Here is a 20,686-nt window from a genome sequence, read left to right as displayed (position 1 = left end):
TATAAACAAGCTTGACTAGAGGATAATGTGACATTTAATGATGTGTTGCATTGCTTTTGTCAGAGTGAATGAAGATTTCTGGTTATTTTATCATCATTCTTGTTTAACCAAGGGAGGTGGGAGCTATAAACATTTGGGTAGCAGAACAGCAACTCAAATGGAAATATGCAGTCCTTTGGAACAAATCCACAAGTTAAATTAATGTGAATAATTTATAGAATTACTGCAAGCTCTGGAAGCTCCTACACTGCATTTTACTACACTGTAAGGACATAGCAGCTAATGGAGGGTAAGGAGAAAAGCAAAAATGAAAGAGCTGGTGTGTTGTGTTTTTAATGTGAATCTAGTAGGACCTCAAGGTTTCTGGAGAACAGCAGACACCAGTAAAGGTAAAGACAGAGGCCTACATGCTAGTGTTATTCCAAAATGAAATTGTTCCTTTCACATACTGCCAGTTCAGCAGCTCAGGTAAAAATTGGCTTCAAACTTCTCAAAGAAATGAGCTCTGAATGCACTGGGTAAGATGGTGAATGAATGGGGCAGACAGAGTTACTTTCTTTGAGCATGCTCCATAGCACCACTGAATCACCTATAATGCACTTCAATGAAAAGTGAATTTAGTCCTGGACACTATTCCCATTAAATCACATTAGGACCACAGATTTAAAGGTATAGAATAGGTATGAACAATCTATAGCCCTAGGACTGCATGGGACCATTAGCAAAATTATAAAAACCCTCTGCAAGCCATTAGTTCAAGAAGAGCAATGTACCTGCTTCACTCACAGAAAACAACAAGGAAGTGGCAGAGAGGGAGGGGAATGAACCCTGCTCACCTTTGGCTCTGGCCCCTTCCACTACCCTTGAAGGAATGTGGCCTTCTACACAAATAATCTGTACCGGAGTTGGCAAATTTATGGAATCAGCAGACAAGACTTCTAAATTACATTTTGAATTGGAGCAAGCTGATATACGCTCTCTCATTAGTGCTAAATGTTTTGTAAGATCTTCCTAACTTCTTCATCCATGTCATATGCAAACAATGTTTTTCATGTCATCTTTTCTGCTTCAGGCACTGTGGTGTTTCTCCACAAAGTACAAGGTTTCTGTCCTTTCCTGTTAAAATACCTTCTTCCTTCCTGTTTTCCCCTTGAAACCATTGTTTCTAAACATTACTGTGTATTTCATTTCCCCCTTTAAAAGTTCTCTATAATAATCCTACCCTGGTGTATACTTTTCTTCACCCTCCATAATTGCATTTTTTCAGAAATTATGCTTTTACAAACTGTCTCTGCAAGTGATCTGAGTGCTCTACAGTTCCAACTCACTTAAGAAGCCTGCACAACTGAGGCTCCTACAATACAAGAATGCCAAATTCCTTTATCCCGAGTTTCTCCATATTCCAGAACAATCAGTTGCTCAGAACTTAACAGATTTCACTTATTGTTATCAGAGAATTTTTTAAAAAGTTTTCACTTGACAAATCTATTGAGATACAATCTAACTCTGTTCCCCTCCCAGGTCTATGCCAAACTCAGAAACAGATGTACCTGCAGTTCTCTATTTAGAAGCTGTTTTGCAAAACCACTTCAGCTCTTTAGAAAACTATTTCAGAATTCAGAAAATTATTTTTAGACATTTTTGTTGCAGCCATAGCACTTAACTTCCCAATTCAGAAAATGTCAACTGTTGCGGCTGTCAGGGGGGAAAAACAGAATAGAAACTAACAAACGAATAGTGCCAAATGTGCAAAACGCAGAAGAGTCTGTTACCCAAAGCCTGGCCTAAGAAATGCAGAAATGATAGTCTAGGACAGGGGCAGCAACTTTTTTCAGCCGTGGGCCGGTCCACTGTCCCTCAGATCATGTGGTGGGCCGGACTATATTTTTTGGGGGGAAATGAACAAATTCCTATGCCCCACAAATAACCCAGAGATGCATTTTAAATAAAAGGACACATTCTACTCATGTAAAAACACGCTAATTCCCGGACCATCCGCGGGCTGGATTGAGAAGGCAATTGGGCCGCATCCGACCCCCGGGCCTTAGGTTGCCTAACCCTGGTCTAGAATCAGTTATGGTCATATGTATACCTTAACATCAGACTTAATTGACTGGTGTTTTAAAGCAAAAATGTAAAAACAAAAAACTACCCCACTGACATGACTGAATTAAGAAATGGTGTGCAGTACAAATTCATAAATTTGTAGAGTTGGAAGCGTCCCTGCATATCATCTAGTCCAATTTCCTGCAATGCAGGAATCTCAACTAAAAGCATCCAACCTCTGCTTCAAAACTTGAATAAGCCATGTAGATTTCTTGACTCTGACAATATTCATTAGCTACAATATGCAATCTTTCCCCAAGGTAAGTGATACAGGTAGTGGCATGTTATGTTAAGCCCTTATTTCTCTCTCACTATGTCCTAGTGACTAGGATACAGTTAACTTCTTCAAATGATTTAGAGAATTACTTCAAGAAAACTGATATCAAAGCAATCAAAGGTGGGTGGTGATCTAGCTGCGTCTAGATAATGGCAGGGTGAGTACAGCAATCATGAAAAACCACTTTTGCTATATTTTGATAAAATGTTTTCCACAATTACAAGTTCTCCTATTTCAAAAGCATATTCTTCAGAGTACTAGGCTGCATAGGAAAATACAAAACTGGTTTTCAAAACATGTTATGCAGTGCATTTGAACGAATAGCACCCTCCTCTTCCAGGACACTGCCCTGAAGTTCACTTATCTTTTAGCTTTTCTCTGCTTATGCCTGGAAAAGAGGCCTATTGTATAAACATCCAACTTGCTGATTTCTTACAGCAGATCTGTTTAATTTCAAATATTAACAAGAGGCACAGGTGAAGTATAGCACAGCACACATTATTTAGAAGTTCTACAACAGAGGCAGTCAGCGGAAGTTTACCCATGTGCAGCTTCTCATTTTTGTGTGCTCTGATCTAGCTGCAAGCAGCCCACCAACTTTGAATGGCTTGCACACACATAAATAGCATTTTCCAACCCGCTGTGTGCCTCAGATGGAAAACTTACATCTGGTGAGAAGAAACTGTCTCGTGTGACATTAAAGAGCTTAGTACCCGAGAGCCCACAAATGCAAAACTCCCCGATCCTTCTACTCCTAGCAACAGGAGCTTCCTATGTTCTGCACTACACCTAACACAGCCAATATAAAATGTGGAACAGGAAAGTGTGGCTCAGTATGCTCTGTGTGGGCTAAGTGTGGTGCTGTTGCTTACGATGGGCTGCTAGAGATGTGGGTGCAGTTCCCAGGGTCTGCTGCACCCAAGGAGACAGGTTCACAAGAGTTCACAGTCCCACATGGTATTATATGAAGTTGGCATGCAGAAGCTGAGATGCTTGGACTAGATGAGCCTTGTGGTCCCTTCTAACTCTACAATTCTATGACTCAATGGTGGATAGGGGGAGGGCGACTACTGATACAACTACCAGGAGCTGCTTATAGCCAACCAACTGAACATGGGGGGGGGGGCGTATGGATAGCTGAGCACAGAGGAAAAGAAAGCTATCCAAAGTTCCAAACGAGGCAGGCAGCTATCAGAACGAGCCTACAGGTGTGCTCCCTCTGCCTAGTAGGTGTGTGTGTGCTCCCAATCTGTTCTCCTGATTGTCCATCGCTAGGTAGCTATGGGATCACTTAGGCATTTGTACATGTACAGTTCCACTTAGCTGCAGCTCCATGGTGCATGTGGTTGGCAAGGGGAGAAAGGAGGGAATCTCGCTATACAGGAAGAATATAAACAGCTCTATCACACTCTTCTCATTTGTCTGCTCCTGTGGCTGTGTGGTTAGAGTATTCTCTGTAATAAGATAAGACCCAAGCCACACTTGCTGCTTCCTATTACAAACGTTCCTCTTTCACACAGTGCTGCCAGGCACAGCTCATTGGGTATGAGTTTGCTGATCTAGCATCCATTCTGCCTTTTTCAAATGCCTCGCCCTTTGCTTCCGTTTGCGAGGTTGTTCTCCTTCACATAGCTTTTATCCCACAGTGGGGCTTGAAGCCTTCTCCTGGGGAGACCATGGGTTCTCTAAGCCTGCCTTCTACTTTTTAGGTGTAGACCTGATTGTTGTGATTGAAGCGGCAGCGCATGGAATACGTTATGTGACACCTGCAGCCACCGCATGTTGATTGGTGCTCTCTGTAGACAGCTAATATGGAAGTGTCTTTGGGAATGAGACTATGGGCTCATCCACACTTCCTCTCATCCTACTTTACTGCTGAATCATAACAAACATCCACAGAGATTTCTACAGACTGGTGTTTGTTCTGATTCAGAGGTAAACAGCGGGTTTCGCTGGGGAAAGAGAGGGGGCAAATGAATCTTGGGTTCGTGCCTACAAAGCACGGGGCAAGTGTGGACAAGGCCTGTGATTGTACTGCTAGGCCTGCCACTGTTGTTGCTATGTTAGTTCTCCTTTCTACTGCTACTGGGTTTTTTGTTTTTATTTCTGCTGAGAGAGCATATCTATGAACTATTTACATAGGGAAAACCTTCTAATACAGTACTTTCCATCTTAGCTGATTCACAGAATTGACCTACCAGCACATTTTACTTTGCAGTTTACTGTTACTTTATCCTATTGTTGCTTTTAGTGACATCTTATGGGAAAGCAGGCTATACTATTTACAATAAAGCAATTTCTGTTTTTTTTTGGGGGGGGGAATGAAAATTACATTAACCACAGATGAATACTAATCTTAAATTAGCACCACCAGTCTGACGTGCCGAGTTCCACCTGACATTGCGGGGCTCATTGTGTTTGTGTGACATCGCGGAGGCCTGGTGGGGCCTGCTGCCAGGGTGGGGAGGCATGGCAAGGGCCTTCAAGATTGGGGAGCTCAGTCCTGTCCCCATATACTGGGGGGGGGGTTCATAGAGTATGAGCCTATGCTACCAGTGGGCTACATAGCAAATTAAAGATTGCGGCCAAAATTCAACTACTTTTTTTATAAACCATGTGTGTGTCGGGGGGGGGGGGAAGACTTTGAGTAGCGGATTACATGCTATTTTACTCAAAGTTTTTGTTAAATTCCCATAGTTTTAGAAGTATCATGCTACGCAGCATGTGAAGCTCTTGTTCAAAGGTCCTCAAAAGCATCCCCTCTCTCTATAGGAGTAATTGAGCGGCTCTTTGAATTCTAGCCAATGTTATGATGTACCATGCCTGAAGCAGATTAAAACCAAGATGAGAAGGAAACAATGATTGATACTAGAGATCATTTGCAAGCATATGGGCAATCTGTAATACATTAGGTAGCATACCTACAATGAAATATGCAACTTGGTAAGAGAGGGCAGGCCCAGGCCACCTCTGCACTGCAATTTCATGTGATCTCTAACCACAAGGTTTTTCAATCAAGGCGTTCAAATTCATGAGTTCCAATGCACAATTATAATCAAAAGCAAAAACCCACGCTGCAGCATTTCAGGTTTCCTTCTTTTATACTGCATTTTCTTCTCCTCCCCCCCAACCCAAACACAGTTATTAAAAATTCCCTCAGTGACAACACAATCCCCAACTCCTAAAACAGCATTTAGACAGATTATTCTACTTTCAGAGCATAAAGCTTTTAAAGGTTGTTTCAAACAACAACAACAACAACAACAACAACCCGATAGTTCCAACAGTTTACTGTTTTAGCTATATTGAGCTAACCATACAAACATTCATTATTTGGTTAAAGCTGCAAGGCCCGGGGGGGGTGGGGGGATCCACTGTACCTACATAAGTACATAAAAACTGTGAAATCCTATTATATGCAAAATGCAGTAAGATCAGAGTCAGCTCCTGGGGGGTTTAAAGCCTCTTTTCAGATTTGTTTTTTTTCAAAGGAAGTACGTACAAAAATCTATTTTTAGACCTACAGTGTATATGTTTACATGGTTTTCTCTACTAAAGAAACAAATGCTCCTGAATCCTGTTTTTTATCTGATCAGCACTGATTGCAACATTATTATTCAAATCATGCCCTACGTGAGCCATATGTGCTGTTTGACTTGAAAATTAGACAATAGAAGTAAGCACTACAGCTTGACAGACTAATGTCAGAAACGTTTATGTTAACTCTGTTTGTACGCCTCTTGACATTTTCTCAAACAGACATACTGAACAAGTTTTCTCGACTGCTCAGAATCCATATTCCAAGCTAGAAATTTGCCAGAACAGCAGTTGTTCATCACTTAATTCAGCTTTGCTATGATTCTATCTAGCCTTTGCCAACAATTGTACTGCTGCTGGCCTCTTTTATAGTCGAAAACATTTGATCTATATATTTTGTGTACTTATATACTACCTTTCTTCCATTGGATGTAAAGTGGTATACATAGGATTGCTGGGTGTGCTCCTAACCAGCCAAAGACCTGTGTAGCGTCAGCAAGGGAGCTATCGCATGTGCCTTCAAGACGACAGCAACACTCCCATGCCAATCATTCTCTCTGGGCTATCAGTCCCTTTAAGAGGCATATTCTTGATTCACTTGGAAACTCCATTATTTACTTAGTCTTTATACATTCAGTGGAAGAGGAATATGAGTGAAGTCTTTAGAATCAAGTCTAATTAAGCACATCTTATTCGTAAGTAGCTTGTGAAGAACTTGTACATCTGTGCATGCATCTGCACATGTGGTATATTTTTCATTTACTGACAGCCCTCCAGATTGCAGCCACAAGATATGAATAGATTTTATGCATTTTGAAATTATTCCTTTGAAGCTTTGCCTTCTCTAAGTAGGGGTGGGTGTGTGGGTGTGGGTGGATGTACACACACACACACCCCAACATATATATACACACAGAGACACATTCAGAAAATGGAATAAACACAGTAATGTTCAGTTCTGTGTTGTTGTTTTTAATGAAAGAATCTAGCATGGAGCGACTTGTTTCTTCTCTGCTTTAGCTCCACCATTAGATAAGATTTTCTGCATAAAAAGAAATAACATCAAAGCGGAGCTATAGGGCATGGAAATGCTGCCTCATAGTCTGTCTTTAATGCCACTCTAAATGGCTTTTGAATAGTTGTATCACAGCCTAAATATATTTGATAAATTTATTTTGAAGATTTCTAAGCTGCCTTTCAAAACATAAAGCATTTCCAAGGGGGCACATAATCACTATAAAACCATTATAAAATCTACCAATAACAAAATTATAGCAACGGCAGAACAATTGATTTCAGTAGAACAATTCTAACACAGCTCTAAAAATGGCTGAACATACAAAACAGTAATAATTTTAAATAATTTTAAATGAACCTACACTTCTGAAAAAAAGCAAATTGAAATCTTACAAGTCTTAGAGTCCACCTAAAGAAAATCATATTACATTATGATTTTATTACATGGGAGTCGGTGGGGTGTAGAGCCAGGTTTATATCCACACACAGGCCCTAAAGCTCTTGAACCAACCACTGATACACAGTCTAACTTGCCTCGCAAGGTTGTTGTGAAGGTAAAAGGTGGGGGAACTGTGTCCCCCACCTTGAGCTCCTTGGAGGGAGGGCAGGAGACAAATGTAATCAATAAATAAATCATGTGACTGACATTTGGAAACCTGACTGACTGAAGCCAGCGTGGTGTAGTGGTTAAGAGCGGTGTACTAGTAATCTGGGGAACTGGGTTTGATTCCCCTCTCCTCCACACGCAGCTGCTGGGTGACCTTGGGCTATTCACACCTCTCAGCCTCATTCACCTCACAGAGTGTTTGTTGTGGGGGAGGAAGGGAAAGGAGAATGTTAGCCGCTTTGAGACTCCTTCAGGTAGTGATAAAGTGGGATATCAAATCCAAACTCTGACTGTCATGGGTAATGATTTCCTGTTACTTCAAGAACAAAGGCCCCCCCTACCCCGACCAGAGAAGAATGGCAAACCAAGTTGATGGACTATGCCAAAATGGCAAAATTAACTAGGAAGCTCAGAAATCAAGAAGACAAGAACTTTAACAAGGAATGCGAAAAGTTCATAATTTATTCACGAGACCACTGTAAACAGGTTAAAACATTAGCAGGATTGCACACTTGTAAAGTAATGGAAAGTATGGATAATTTAGAAGGATTAAAAATTTGGATAAGTATTGATATGCAGTTGTAAAAAATACCATTAGGACCCATGGAAGGGATGGGGGGAAGTCAGGAGATTCAGAGCAATCTGGATATTTGGATTTGGAACTGTTTTTTTGTTGTATGCTAATACTTTTTTAAAACAAATTTAAAAAATATACAAAAAAAGAAAAGAACAAAGATCCTCAAATAAGAACCATGTTGGTAATTTTAATGTTCACATGCATGAACTTGCTCCAAAATACATATTGCCTTACTTTTGAAAATGAAGTACATTAATTCATCTTAAATTATGGAAAACTAGTGGGGAAAAAAGCAATGACAACACTACAGGTGTATGTGGAACCAAAAATGCAACCTATTGCAAGGGAGTAGTAAAACTTCAAAGGTAATGATGCATTAGAACATTTTGGATTTGATATCCCGCTTTATCACTACCCGAAGGAGTCTCAAAGCGGCTAACATTCTCCTTTCCCTTCCTCCCCCACAACAAACACTCTGTGAGGTGAGTGGGGCTGAGAGACTTCAGAGAAGTGTGACTAGCCCAAGGTCACCCAGCAGCTGCATGTGGAGGACCAGGGAATCGAACCCAGTTCACCAGATTACAAGTCTACCGCTCTTAACCACTACACTACACCACACTGGCATTAAGTTCCATTTTACCTGACTATTCGATTTTAGCCCTATTAGGAAACTACTCTGTCCTCAGTTCTGTCTTATTTTGAACACTGATAACAAAACGAAGAATTGTACTAGGGTTTCATCTTAAAATTTAGCTAGGCATAATTGTAGAATGCTTAATGGTATAAAAACCAATGATGGCTGCTACAGATTCTGCTCAGCTGATAAAACGTTTTTAGATTTCTTGGACATTTTATGGAAAGGCAAGGTATAAATGTTTTAAACAAGCTACCAAGCCTCCTCTTCTATCCAGGGTAGCTTTTAACAGAACAGTTTTCCCTCCAGACCATGTAACTGCAAGCGTCAAGACAGATTAGAGGAAAACATCTTTCCAAATGAAAGACTGGACAGTAGCTTGAAACACTTGAATCTAATTCCTTTTAAAAAATTTAAGTAATAGGCTTTTGAAATAACACCTTGGGGAAAGCTGTATCCAGGCACCCTGAAATCCCTCAAGCAAATGAGGGAGAAAAAGACCAAGTGTACAAGCTCTATCACCACTACCCTTCTGCCTTTGGAGAGCAAATAGCTGCAGTGAGGCACCTGCTCCGACTATGGAAGATCAAGGTTCAATACTGCATATGGCATCCACAAGAGTTGAACTGGCTCTCTATTTTGTAAGTTACCCCTCCACCTTGTGGAAGGCAACAAGGATGGCGAGGGGCTTGGAGCTAGTGTGCTCAACCTTCTTCATGAAGGATTTAGAATGCCTGAACGGGTCAAATGTAGTTGGCAGATGCAGCTTTAAAACAATGCAGTTATACTAAGCCATGCACATATTCCAAGCAAGTTCTACATCTGTATCTCATAAGCCACAGAGGAGCTAATGATCAAAGTGCAGCCTTGGTTTCATCCTCGCTTCCATGCCTGCCTCTTTTCCTTCTCAGAAAGTTCCCATTTCTTCACTTGCTGACTTCCCACTCCCTGCTCTCCCCTAGAGCACACGATGCCATATATCTTTGCCCATATATTCAAAATATAAGTCCTCAGCTAACAAGCGGTAGGTGTAAGGCCATGAACTCAGCTCCCTCCTTATCAAGAGCAAGAAATTGAAGGTAGAAAACAATGACATCTCCCATCAGCAAAGCTTCAACCAGAGCTATAAACAGGCAGGGTGAGGTTAAGGACACAATGGGGAAAAACAATGGGGAAAACTTTAAAACAGGGAAAAATGAAAAGGAACAAAACAGAATTTTCAAACAAGGGGATTCTATTACTTTCCTCCTCAACAGCAGTTTTATGAAAAATTTTAGGTCAATACATAAATCCTTTGTGGCATGAGCCACATGAGGATATACAGTATTTATCCTTTGTGGCATGACAGCAGTCAAAGCAGACAATGGTAAATACACACATAACTGGAAGTGTGGGCAGAGGAAACCCTTGATATAATGCTGGCTGCAAATTCTGCAGGATACTATCACTCCACTGGCTTTTCACCCCACAAACAACAGCTTAAGAGTAGGCTTAAGAATTCGTTCCAATATTTTGTTTGTTCAGGTGTTTCAACACATTCTTCATCTTACAAAATGCCTAATGTATCAAAACTAGCCACTAAATTCTGGGAATCTGAGATTTCAAGTGTCAGAATATAAATTTATATAAATAAGAGTCAATTATTTTAAAGTCAAAATCTAAACCTTATTCAGTTGGTTTGGTAAGTACTCAATAAACTCAACCCAAAGATGTAAGTGCCCACCTTCCCAATTCAGATGTCCTTGCCAATTAACATGCTTCATTCGCTATGCTTCTCCAAAACAATTTAACAAGCAGCACAAGATACAGTGTTTTCTGAACTCATTTCCGCCCTGTAGAAACTTGTAGAGAGAGAGAAACAAGCAACAACATTCTGAAATCTAGTGCTTTCCTGCTAAAGACATGTGGCCCAACTTTGCTTTATTTGTGTAGAATGACTGGATCAGCTGAGAACATTACATGTACCATATCACTTGGGTAAAAGCTGTATGGTTATATTAACCATATGAAATTAATTGTGGATTCTGTTGGAGATGTGAAAGGAAGGAAGGATTTAATTAAAGGATATCTGGTTTAGTGTTTACTAGCTAGTCTAAACATGGGTCTGGAGACAAACTACTGCATAGTTGTGCACTTCAGACTCCTCAGAAGCAATGCATAAACATAGAATTGGGAGGTACCACAAAAGTCATATAGTCCAACTGCCTGTAATGCAGGAAACTTTTTGCCCAACGTGGGGCTTGAACGCACGACTCTGAGAGTAAGTGTCTCATGCTGTCCAGACTGAGCCAGCATACACAGTTGTACCCTAGACTGCTACATTTGTTATGAAAATCTATATTAAACAGAGGATTATACTGTCACTACAGAGCACAGGCACAATGCAACTTACGTAAAGGCAACTTTAAAGTAGTTTTCCCCACAGAAAAGAGCCCCAACAACTTATCAGTATTTGCAATGATATGCAGATCGCTTAATTGGGTTTTAAAGTGCAGGTCAGAATTCTGTCTGCTCATTGATCAAAGGTAAAATTAACAACTTTCACTGTCTTAGATTTTCAGCTTATCCCAATTCAGAAATCCCTTCCTACTGCTTTCCACAAATCTCAGCCTGCATTATGTTTCTACCCTATGTTGTATGTAAATCTTACAGAAATTACTCTTCTAAGGTGCTACTGGAAGGAATTTTTTTATTTTGATTCTGAAAAGAAAGTTCACTAAATTAAGGTGCAAACAAAGAAAGTTCACAATCAAAACCGCATATTTTAGAATTATCTGATATCACATCAAGCAGGATCCTAAATGCCAAAGAGCAATTTTCTGCATATGTAGCAGAGCTTTGTGGCCTCCCCATTCCCTATTACAATCTTATGTAATATCCACCCCCCAAAAAAGTCCATAATAAAATATAGGGCAACTTTCAGCAACTGCATCTGACTGATGTTTAGTCTTGAGATGGACAAAAGGTTTTTGGCTTTGCACTGTACTACCTAGCACCTGCTGGACTTGGAGGGCTACAGTCTATTCCAGAGCTTTCCAAACTTTTCATGTTGGTGACACACTTTTTAGACATGCATCATTTTGCAACACAGTAATTCAGTTTTACTAGCAAACCAGAGGTTAAACTAACCCCTTTCCAGCCCCGGGAGAAGCGTGGGGAACATTCACGCGACACACCTACACACTGCAGCTGACACACTAATGTGTCGTGACACATAGTTTGGAAAGCTCTGGTCCATTCCGTTAAGCTACTTTTGCCTTCCTGAGAACAGAACTGGAGGTCACTTAATACTAGCTTTAACTGTAGGACGCTTAGTAGTAGATTTAACTGTAGTAGCTTTAACTGTCCGGTCTCTTAGTAGGCATTCTTGCTTTGCAAATTTAGATTGTAGCAATTAATTGTGGGGATTCCAGGTGAAAACATCAAGAAGCAGCTTGTGTAAGACTGAAGTCAACCCATACTTGCTCTGCGGTCTACTCAAAACATTTATATATATAAATAAGGTTAGAGGAATACTAGATTGTATACTGTATATAGAATCATAAACTAATGCCAAAGTGCTGGCAATCTTTTACATTTATACACTTACATTTTCTGCAAAACAGAAAAACAGTGATGTTATCTATTACCACATCATCCTTACCTTTGTTTGTTTGTAATCATTTTCATCCATAGGCAATTCATAATAACTATATGTCAGGGGCTCAGGAGCAGAGGCACAGGGGAGAGAGGAAATGGAGAGCGAAGGGGAAGAATCTGAGGGCAGCGTAGGGGAGTATGAGAGTGGCCCGAGAGATTCCATGAGCTTCTCCAGCGAATCAGAAGATTCCCAGAGGGGGGCGCCGACGGCCAGGGCAAGGGGGGTCCCAGGGGGGACACACCAGAAGCAAGGGGCCAGCGGGGACTCCCAAAGCAGCAGCGAGAGATCAGGACCAGCTCCTCCACCAGAGCGTAGTGGGGGGGAAGAGTCCCATGTATCAGGACCAGCTTCTCCTCCAGCAGGGAGAGAAGATGAATCAGGGCTGGCCACGCCTCCATCGCAGAGTGAGGGAACGGAGGGGAGGTCAGGTCCAGCTAGCCTCTCCGAAGGGGGAAGCAGTGACAGGAGCAGTGTAACCGTCAGGAGGAAGGTTGCCGGCTGGGCGCGCGCGCCAAGTTCGAATGTACAGGCGGCGGCACAGCAGGTAACCTGGATTGGGAGCCAGGTCCTAAAGCCCGCCGGAGGGAGGGGGAAGACTCAGGGGACTCAGCGTCAGAAGAGTCTAGAAAGGGCAAGACCCCAGCGGACAGGCGGACCCAGAGGAGGAAAGAGCAAAGGAAGAGGTGGAGCAAGGCTAGAGTCTTAAACTGGTGTCTGGGGGGAGGAGATTCAGACGGAGCTTCAGCGGTCTAGGCTTTAAGACGTAGGGCTGCAAGCCGCGGCTTTGAAATCGAAATTGCGTTTCAATAAAAACTTTTGTACATAACAACGGACTGCCGTTGGTCCTTTGTGAGCTGGGACCTCGGGCAGCTCTGACACTATATTTTCCCATCTTACCATATACTTTGTAGTTATCGTATGGGAAAATGCTTGTGGAACATTTCCTTAATGATATGGTGCAACATGTGTTTAAACTCAGATGTCGCTATGCTTTCAATAAAGGAGCAAAAGTCCTGCTTGCTGGGAACACAGTGGCGTAACAAGCAGAAGTCACTGCACAATGGAAAAATACCAGAATCTACCCACTCTCCCTCTTCATAAATCTTTGCTCTCCAGTATTCCAAATGTGTCTGCAGGTCCACAACTGCTCCACAAAGCAGAAACAAAAAAGGCCAAAAAGTGCTATTGCATGTCAAAAACTTCATGTTAATCAGTGCATTAAGTGTTATTCATTGCCAATTTGCATATACAGGTAACTTGCATGCTACTCAGGAATTTGATTCCGGGAGGGGGGGGGCACACATAAATGCAAAACTGCCTAAAGCCAGGAACTGCCAGAACTGCCCTCCCCCAAGGTGGAGGGCTGCTTACTGGGTTCTGGAAAGGTCGTAAGAGCTTCGTAGGGCCTTCCCATAACCTTCCCAGAGCCTAGTAAGCAAGTCGCTTCAGTTATCCAGCTTTGGGAACGCGGTGAGAGAGCTCTGGCAGTGTCTCAAAGCTGCAATTGCTTAAGTGAAAGCAGTGTGAGATGCACTTTAACTTTTCCAGAGGGTCCATGTTTACTCAAGTATAGATTATGGGACTGTGTAGCTATCTAAATAGTAAACCATGGCTTGGAATTATGACCAGGCCTCCTCCTCGACTAAGGTGGAGAGGAAGAGGGACCTTTGTCCCCATAAGTCCAGACCCAGCAGTCCAGAATGTTAAGAGTACAAGCCTGGATCTGCTTTTGGATCATGTGCTCCCTTGTTGACCTTCCAATCATGAGTGGCTATTTTATTTCCAGTTCTGTTTTTTTAAAAAAAGAAAACCACAAATTGCTGCTTCATACAAACAGGTAAGCTATGGTTTGTACTTGCTGCCTGGCACATCAGGATTTGCTTCTGGTTGGCAGGCAAGTGTAAACCATGGTTCACACATCTGGACAACGTAATTATGGGGGGGAGGGGAAGCATCTATGTGGGAGAAGAAGGTGACGCAAAAGTGGACTGGAAGAACATTATTCAGAATGTGTATGAATTGAAAATCTTTATTAGGCTCTGGACTAAGCATTTTAATAAGGGGAAACCATAAAAATCTCCCTTATCTGCCCCCACTGAACTCAAGTTTGGTTCTCAGGGGATGAGAATCACTTCAAGGAGGAAGTGTTAGTTTCCTTCTGGTTCTTGTGCTAAGCATTGTACTGATATGAATGAAGGCGTTTCAAACAAAAGATGGGGTTTTTAGGTCAATCGGTTATGTTTCTGGCTCCGTTTCAGATAAAAGCTTACTCGCAATTGTAGCAAATACTTCATGATAGTCAGCAGCCAGCAAGACTAGGTGCTTTTCAAAAGTACAGTGGTGCCTCGCAAGACGAAAAGAATCCGTTCCGCGTTTCTCTTCGTCTAGCGGTTTTTTCGTCTTGCGAAGCAAGCCCATTGACGGCTTAGCGGATTAGCGCTATTAGCAGCTTAGCGGCTTTTAGCGGCTTAGAAAGGGGGGGGGGAGGAAAAAAAAACAGGAACTCGCAAGACATTTTCGTCTTGCGAAGCAAGCCCATAGGAAATTCGTTTTGCGAAGCACCTCCAAAACGGAAAACTCTTTCGTCTAGCGAGTTTTCCGTCTTGCGAGGCATTCGTCTTGCAGGGCACCACTGTATATTAATAAAACACATTTATTGGACTCAAGATACATAGAAGAAATGTATTTAAGAACTCTTGAGTGTTTTCTTTGTGATTCAAAAAGAAATGAGAATCCCATATCAAGTTGCAGCAGACAAGCACCTGTGACAGCATTGCCACCATTCACGACTTGCTATACTCTCATTTTTTATTTGTGTATGTGTGTGTGTGTGTGTGTGTGTGTGTCTTTCTACAGCATACTAGTTTTCAGCGCTTGAATCAGATTATATACCAAAGTGCGATAAATGCAACTGCAATGATGAATTTAAGCCATTTTAAAATTTAAACTAACCTATTGTTGGTGCCAGGACGCAGGTGGCGCTGTGGGTTAAAGCCTCAGCGCCTAGGACTTGCCGATCGAAAGGTCGGCGGTTCGAATCCCTGCGGCGGGGTGCGCTCCCGCTGCTCGGTCCCAGCGCCTGCCAACCTAGCAGTTCGAAAGCACCTCCGGGTGCAAGTAGATAAATAGGGACCGCTTACCAGCGGGAAGGTAAACGGCGTTTCCGTGTGCGGCTCTGGCTCGCCAGAGCAGCGATGTCACGCTGGCCACGTGACCCGGAAGTGTCTCCGGACAGCACTGGCCCCTGGCCTCTTGAGTGAGATGGGCACACAACCCCAGAGTCTGTCAAGACTGGCCCGTATGGGCAGGGGTAGCTTTACCTTTACCTTATTGTTGGTGCCATTGTTATAAGTTGGGGGGGGGGGGACAAATTCCCAAAAGTTCTCCAATTTAATAAATGCTTGTAGCCAGACCTTGGAATTAGCAAAGTGTTAAAATATAGGTGAGACCCATTCTCTGGGACCAGGAAGCTACTTGTCAGGGGGGCCATCAGGAAGCGATTAAGCTAACAAGAGACAGGGAGAGAAGCGATCAGCTTAACTAAGCCTGTGTGCCAGCCAGCAACTGGCTGGGTAGTTTGGAAGGCAATGGGGAAACTGCCAAGTTTCTGAGTATGTTGTCACAGGGAAAATGCGGCAGCAGCCATTAGAACTAGCTGGGAAGCAGGAGCAAAGGGATGGTGCTTAGGATGGCTCCGTCTGCAATGCTGGGCTGCTATGAAGAGCAAGCTGCTCTTGAGATGACAATGGTTTAAGATCTGCAGCCCCTTTCATCTAAGGTAAAGCTAAAGGGATCCCTGACCATTAGGTCCAGTCGTGGCCGATTCTGGGGTTGCGGCGCTCATCTCGCTTTATTGGCCGAGGGAGCCGGCATACAGCTTCCAGGTCATGTGGCCAGCATGACTGAGCTGCTTCTGGCAAACCAGAGCAGTGCACGGAAACGCCGTTTACCTTCCTGCTGGAGCAGTACCTATTTATCTACTTGCACTTTGACATGCTTTCAAACTGCTAGGTTGGCAGGGGCAGGGACCGAAAATGTGAGCTCACCCCGTCGCGGGGATTCGAACCGCCGACCTTCTGATCAGCAAGTCCTAGGCTCTGTGGTTTAACCCACAGCGCCACCTGCGTCCCTTTCATCTAAACTCAGGTGTAAATATGTGTAACGTAATTAAACCATACTACAGCCTCCACCACAACCTGATTCTCAACAAAAACACGCCCTTGGGTGAGAGCTGAGCCAGTGAAGATGCTGAAATGACAGCATAGTAATTGAGAACGGTGTTCATCTGCAGATGAATAAATGTGAGCATGGGATCACAGCAGCAGATCCTGCAATACAGCTAGTCATGAATCACACTGCATAGAGCTACTGCCGCACTTGCTAGCCTTATTCTAGCTAGTCTCAGGGTGGGCTACCTTTCCCACCTGGGCAACCTTCTGGGAGCTACATGCTGGGGTGGAAAGAGACAGAGGCAAAACTGGGCAAAGCAACCAATGCACATTTACCTTTGTATGGTAGGTTGGTTTCTCTACATAGACACATCTCTCTCTTCCATCCAAGCAACCAAAATGCATTACCAAAGTTCACGAACACATTCCAGCCAGGCAAAAACAATCAAGGAGCATATGAAGTAAGGCTGGTGAGGGACGTGACCTGGGGAGAGTCCCAAGGGCCAGGTACAAGAAGATTGGAGGGCTGCATTTGACCTCTCACCTAGTCCATGGATAGCTAATGTCAGCAATATGCAGACAGGGCTGAAGAACATTCTCACCACCACTACCACAAAATAACCAACCAGTATTTAAATAACAGTATTTCGACACACACAACAACAGCACATTCATTCTCCCTTCCTTTCAACTTTATTCATTTCCTCACTAGAACAGTACAGTTTCTTCAACATCTGCTACTATATGTTGGCAGAAAGATATGCATTTCCTTCCACATCTTTACAGTGACAATGTGGAAGCCAACAAGTTGTTTCTGCAACAAGCAGCAACAGAGCCTGCCTGATAATCATGTACTCAGGAAAACACAGTACTTCCGGCTATAAAGCGATTGTTCCAAACAAAACTGAACATTAGATGACAAAGGATATATATATATATATGTTCAGAATAAAGTTTAAAATGTAGTTTCTTCCTAGTTCATGACAATATCTAATTCATTAGATCAATGTTTTCTGTTTATTAAAAAATAACTTAACAATCAGAGTTATCAGAGGTACATGAGGGTGGAAGGAGTTTGCTATATATGTACCATGGACTAATGGAATCTGAATTGAAGGTCTATTTTTATTTTAGTCTGCCTGACACATTCCTAGTTTAAGTGTTCACATGTTTGTCCAACAAATTATACATAGAAAGCACTCTTGTCCTGGGGAGTATATACTTCTGACATTATTGTTAAAGAGAATTATCTGAAAGAGATTTGGGGTTGTAAATATTTAAACATACCCAAGATTAAACGAGAGAGCTGCTGGTTGGAAAACACAGCACAAATGAATTGCTTTAATGGGGCCACATTATAACATTCCTTTCAAACCAATACACATTAGAAAGGTTTTGGTCCCAGAGAAAAAAAAAAGGATGACTTACTCCAATGGGGAAAAGAAATAGAGCGGACACCCCAACTTAGAAAGGCCTCATTCAGTAAAAGAAGAAGTTCTATTTGCACAGCTTTACATAAATGACAAAAGGAGAAGCTTAGTCTTTTGAATTTGATCAACTTGGCAGCCAAATTATTCTAATCATTCTAAAGAAGCATCTAAAGCTCTGCAAGGATTATAATTTTTATGTCTATCATTCCGGTTCTTTCAATCAAATGTTTTTCTTTCAATTATGACCTTGTTCCTATGGAAACTATTTGAGGCTTTTGTTACAGTAGAAAGGGTCTTATAAAAGTTAATAATCATTAGCATTAGAGACTGTAAAATATAAACTGTATGCACATAGTTTATACTGAGGGGTGCTCATTCAGGGCTCCACTACCACAAGGTGTGCCTTTTCCAATAAAGCGCTTGAGACATCATTGAAGAAATTAAAATGGAAGGTTCAGACAAAATGAAAGAGAAAACAGAGCTAGCATTACAAGACAACCATTAAACAAGCAACTCTTAAGAAGCTGGCATGTTTTGTTTTTCCTGTTAGATGACAGCAAAAAAAGAGCCTGGTACCTGTTGGTGTTTGACACATGACATTCTGATAGCTGGATTGTTGATCTGCCACCAAAAAAAGAACATTCTCAGAAAAGGGGGGGGGAGACCCTAAATCACACAGAAAGGAGTATTCCATAAACTTTTGGAACAGTAAGATTATAGTAGAAATGCCATGCACTAGTCGATGTAGAAGACTGAAAGAGCTATGGAGCACATAGCTGTCTTTTATAAACGAGAAGGAGGGTACCAGCTGGGCTCTCAATGACCAATGACGATCTCTATAAAAGAGGCTCTTCATTCTCTTATGAGCAATTAGTGCAGTGCTACAATGCAGCTGGTGATTTAAAGAGCAGAGTGTGATGACAAGATGGCTGTAAGCCCACAATCACAGTTAGATGCTTCAAACACTAAAGGTCGCAGCATTTTCATTCATCTGGGCCTTTCTTTCATTAATAAAAAGCAACTCCTGTGCAGTGATGTCCTCAGTGGATACAGTGGAGTGTATTACTTAAAAACAATAAACAATTCAAACACAACTATTAGAGATCGCTGCCATTTAGATAAAATCGTTATTTATTTATTTATTTAGTTTACCTTTTCCCAAATTTAGAACACCTGCATTTAATTCATCTTCAACGTGTGCTCAAATCTGGCACAATTTGTCACATGACTACAGTGTGGACATCTTTATGTAATGATGCACCAGATACTTGGTAGTATTAAAATATTCCAGAGCTCAAATTAAAATGTGACCTTGCTTTGCATGTAGGGGTGTGAAAGCAAAACTGATTTTCCAGTCTGAGGTGTGTTGAGTTTTCCACCCCATCCCTGATGTCTAGTGAATGAATAAGCATGGGGGGGGGGGAGAGAAACAATTTTGGAATTAATCTTATACATAATAACCACCACCATCAATTAAAACAGTAATGAATGAAATAACTTTTATGGGAAAACATTATGATTACTGTCCCTTTTAATGCAAGTTATTTGAACTATTGATGGGCAGAATAGTATTCTGGGATTAAACTACAACCAGCAAATGTAATGATATTCCCAAGCACTACCCAGTTTGTAAATTAATCAGATGATTAAAGTATATTTCCACACGTTGTATGGGCTAGCACCACTGTTATTGTTGCATATTCTTTTTTGAAACTGAGACAACTACAACTTTTTCCGGAGTGGCATAAACGTTTCTCATTTACTGGGCTGAAGATACCCCTGTTCTTCAGATATGACCCTCTTAAGCATTCACGTTGGCAACTGATGTCTCTTCTGCTTGTCAGACAAGCTGAAAACATGACTCACATGTAATCCCAGCCCTCTTTGGTTTACATGGCATTGGCATTGGCAAAGTTGGCAGATGAAATATAGAAGGAAGTAAAAGCACACAGTCAGGGCCCTCATCTGCAACCTCACAAACCATGGTTTGTGATAGACAACTGCCTAAACATGGCCTCTGCATCACAAGAGATCGAGTGTCACCACTTCCTCAGCCTGTTCTTTTATCAGGGATATCTTATACAAGCACAAAAACTGTTTTAGCTACCAAGACTACATTGATTTTTGTAAACAGAGCAGACATATTGCTTCCCAAAGTACAAACCACATATAGCTGAGCTAAATTACGACCACACTGTCCAAATGTTTTTCAGCACTACTGCTGAACAATCTGACTCGGTCCTGAAACTACACTTCCTGTGTGACAACATACTTGGCTCAACTGTGCAGATAAATTTTCATACAGTTTTCTGAGACATGCCACATGTGCAGCTAGTCTATACAACTATTTCATAACAGGTCGGAATTCTCTCTGTAGCAAAGAACTTGCTGCATATCTGAGCAGAACCACGGGCAGAAACTGTGGCACCTCTTTACTTGTAGAAGCAGCAGCCTAAAGAGGAACTCACTGAATAAAATCTAGACAATGTCCTAAATAAAGAAATAAATGTGTTTTGCCCTGGGGAAGCTGAACCCTGCTTTGTGGAAGAAAGAAGTGTATCTGAAGCGTATCTGAAGAAGTGTGCATGCACACGAAAGCTCATACCAAGAACTAACTTAGTTGGTCTTTAAGGTGCTACTGGAAGGAATTTTTTTTGTCCTGCTTTGTGGAGGTGATGTGTGGTTGTAGTCA

The 20,686-nt window shown here is 41.9% G+C and overlaps 1 protein-coding gene and 1 long non-coding RNA gene across 6 annotated transcripts in view; one reads left to right on the top strand and one right to left on the bottom strand.

Moving 5' to 3' along the window:
- Window positions 1-20,686, top strand: part of LOC307214001 — a 257,787-nt gene that overhangs the window by 105,311 nt on the left and 131,790 nt on the right. The window lies entirely within an intron of this gene.
- SH3KBP1 (SH3 domain containing kinase binding protein 1) overlaps window positions 1-20,686 on the bottom strand; it is a 140,373-nt gene that overhangs the window by 88,303 nt on the left and 31,384 nt on the right. The window contains exon 1 of one of the 5 annotated variants that reach the window (XM_079972253.1): window positions 4,755-4,817. The exons of the other annotated variants lie outside the window; for them this stretch is intronic. Within the exon in view, the coding sequence (XP_079828379.1) occupies window positions 4,755-4,796 (42 nt within the window). The 5' untranslated portion in view covers window positions 4,797-4,817. Of the gene's footprint in view, window positions 1-4,754; window positions 4,818-20,686 lie in introns of those variants that run through there. 5 annotated transcript variants of the gene reach the window in all.

The sequence above is a fragment of the Podarcis cretensis genome (assembly GCF_951804945.1).
Source record: "Podarcis cretensis genome assembly, chromosome: 4".
NCBI classification, from domain to species: domain Eukaryota; kingdom Metazoa; phylum Chordata; class Lepidosauria; order Squamata; family Lacertidae; genus Podarcis; species Podarcis cretensis.
This window is presented reverse-complemented; position numbering and strand designations above follow the sequence as displayed.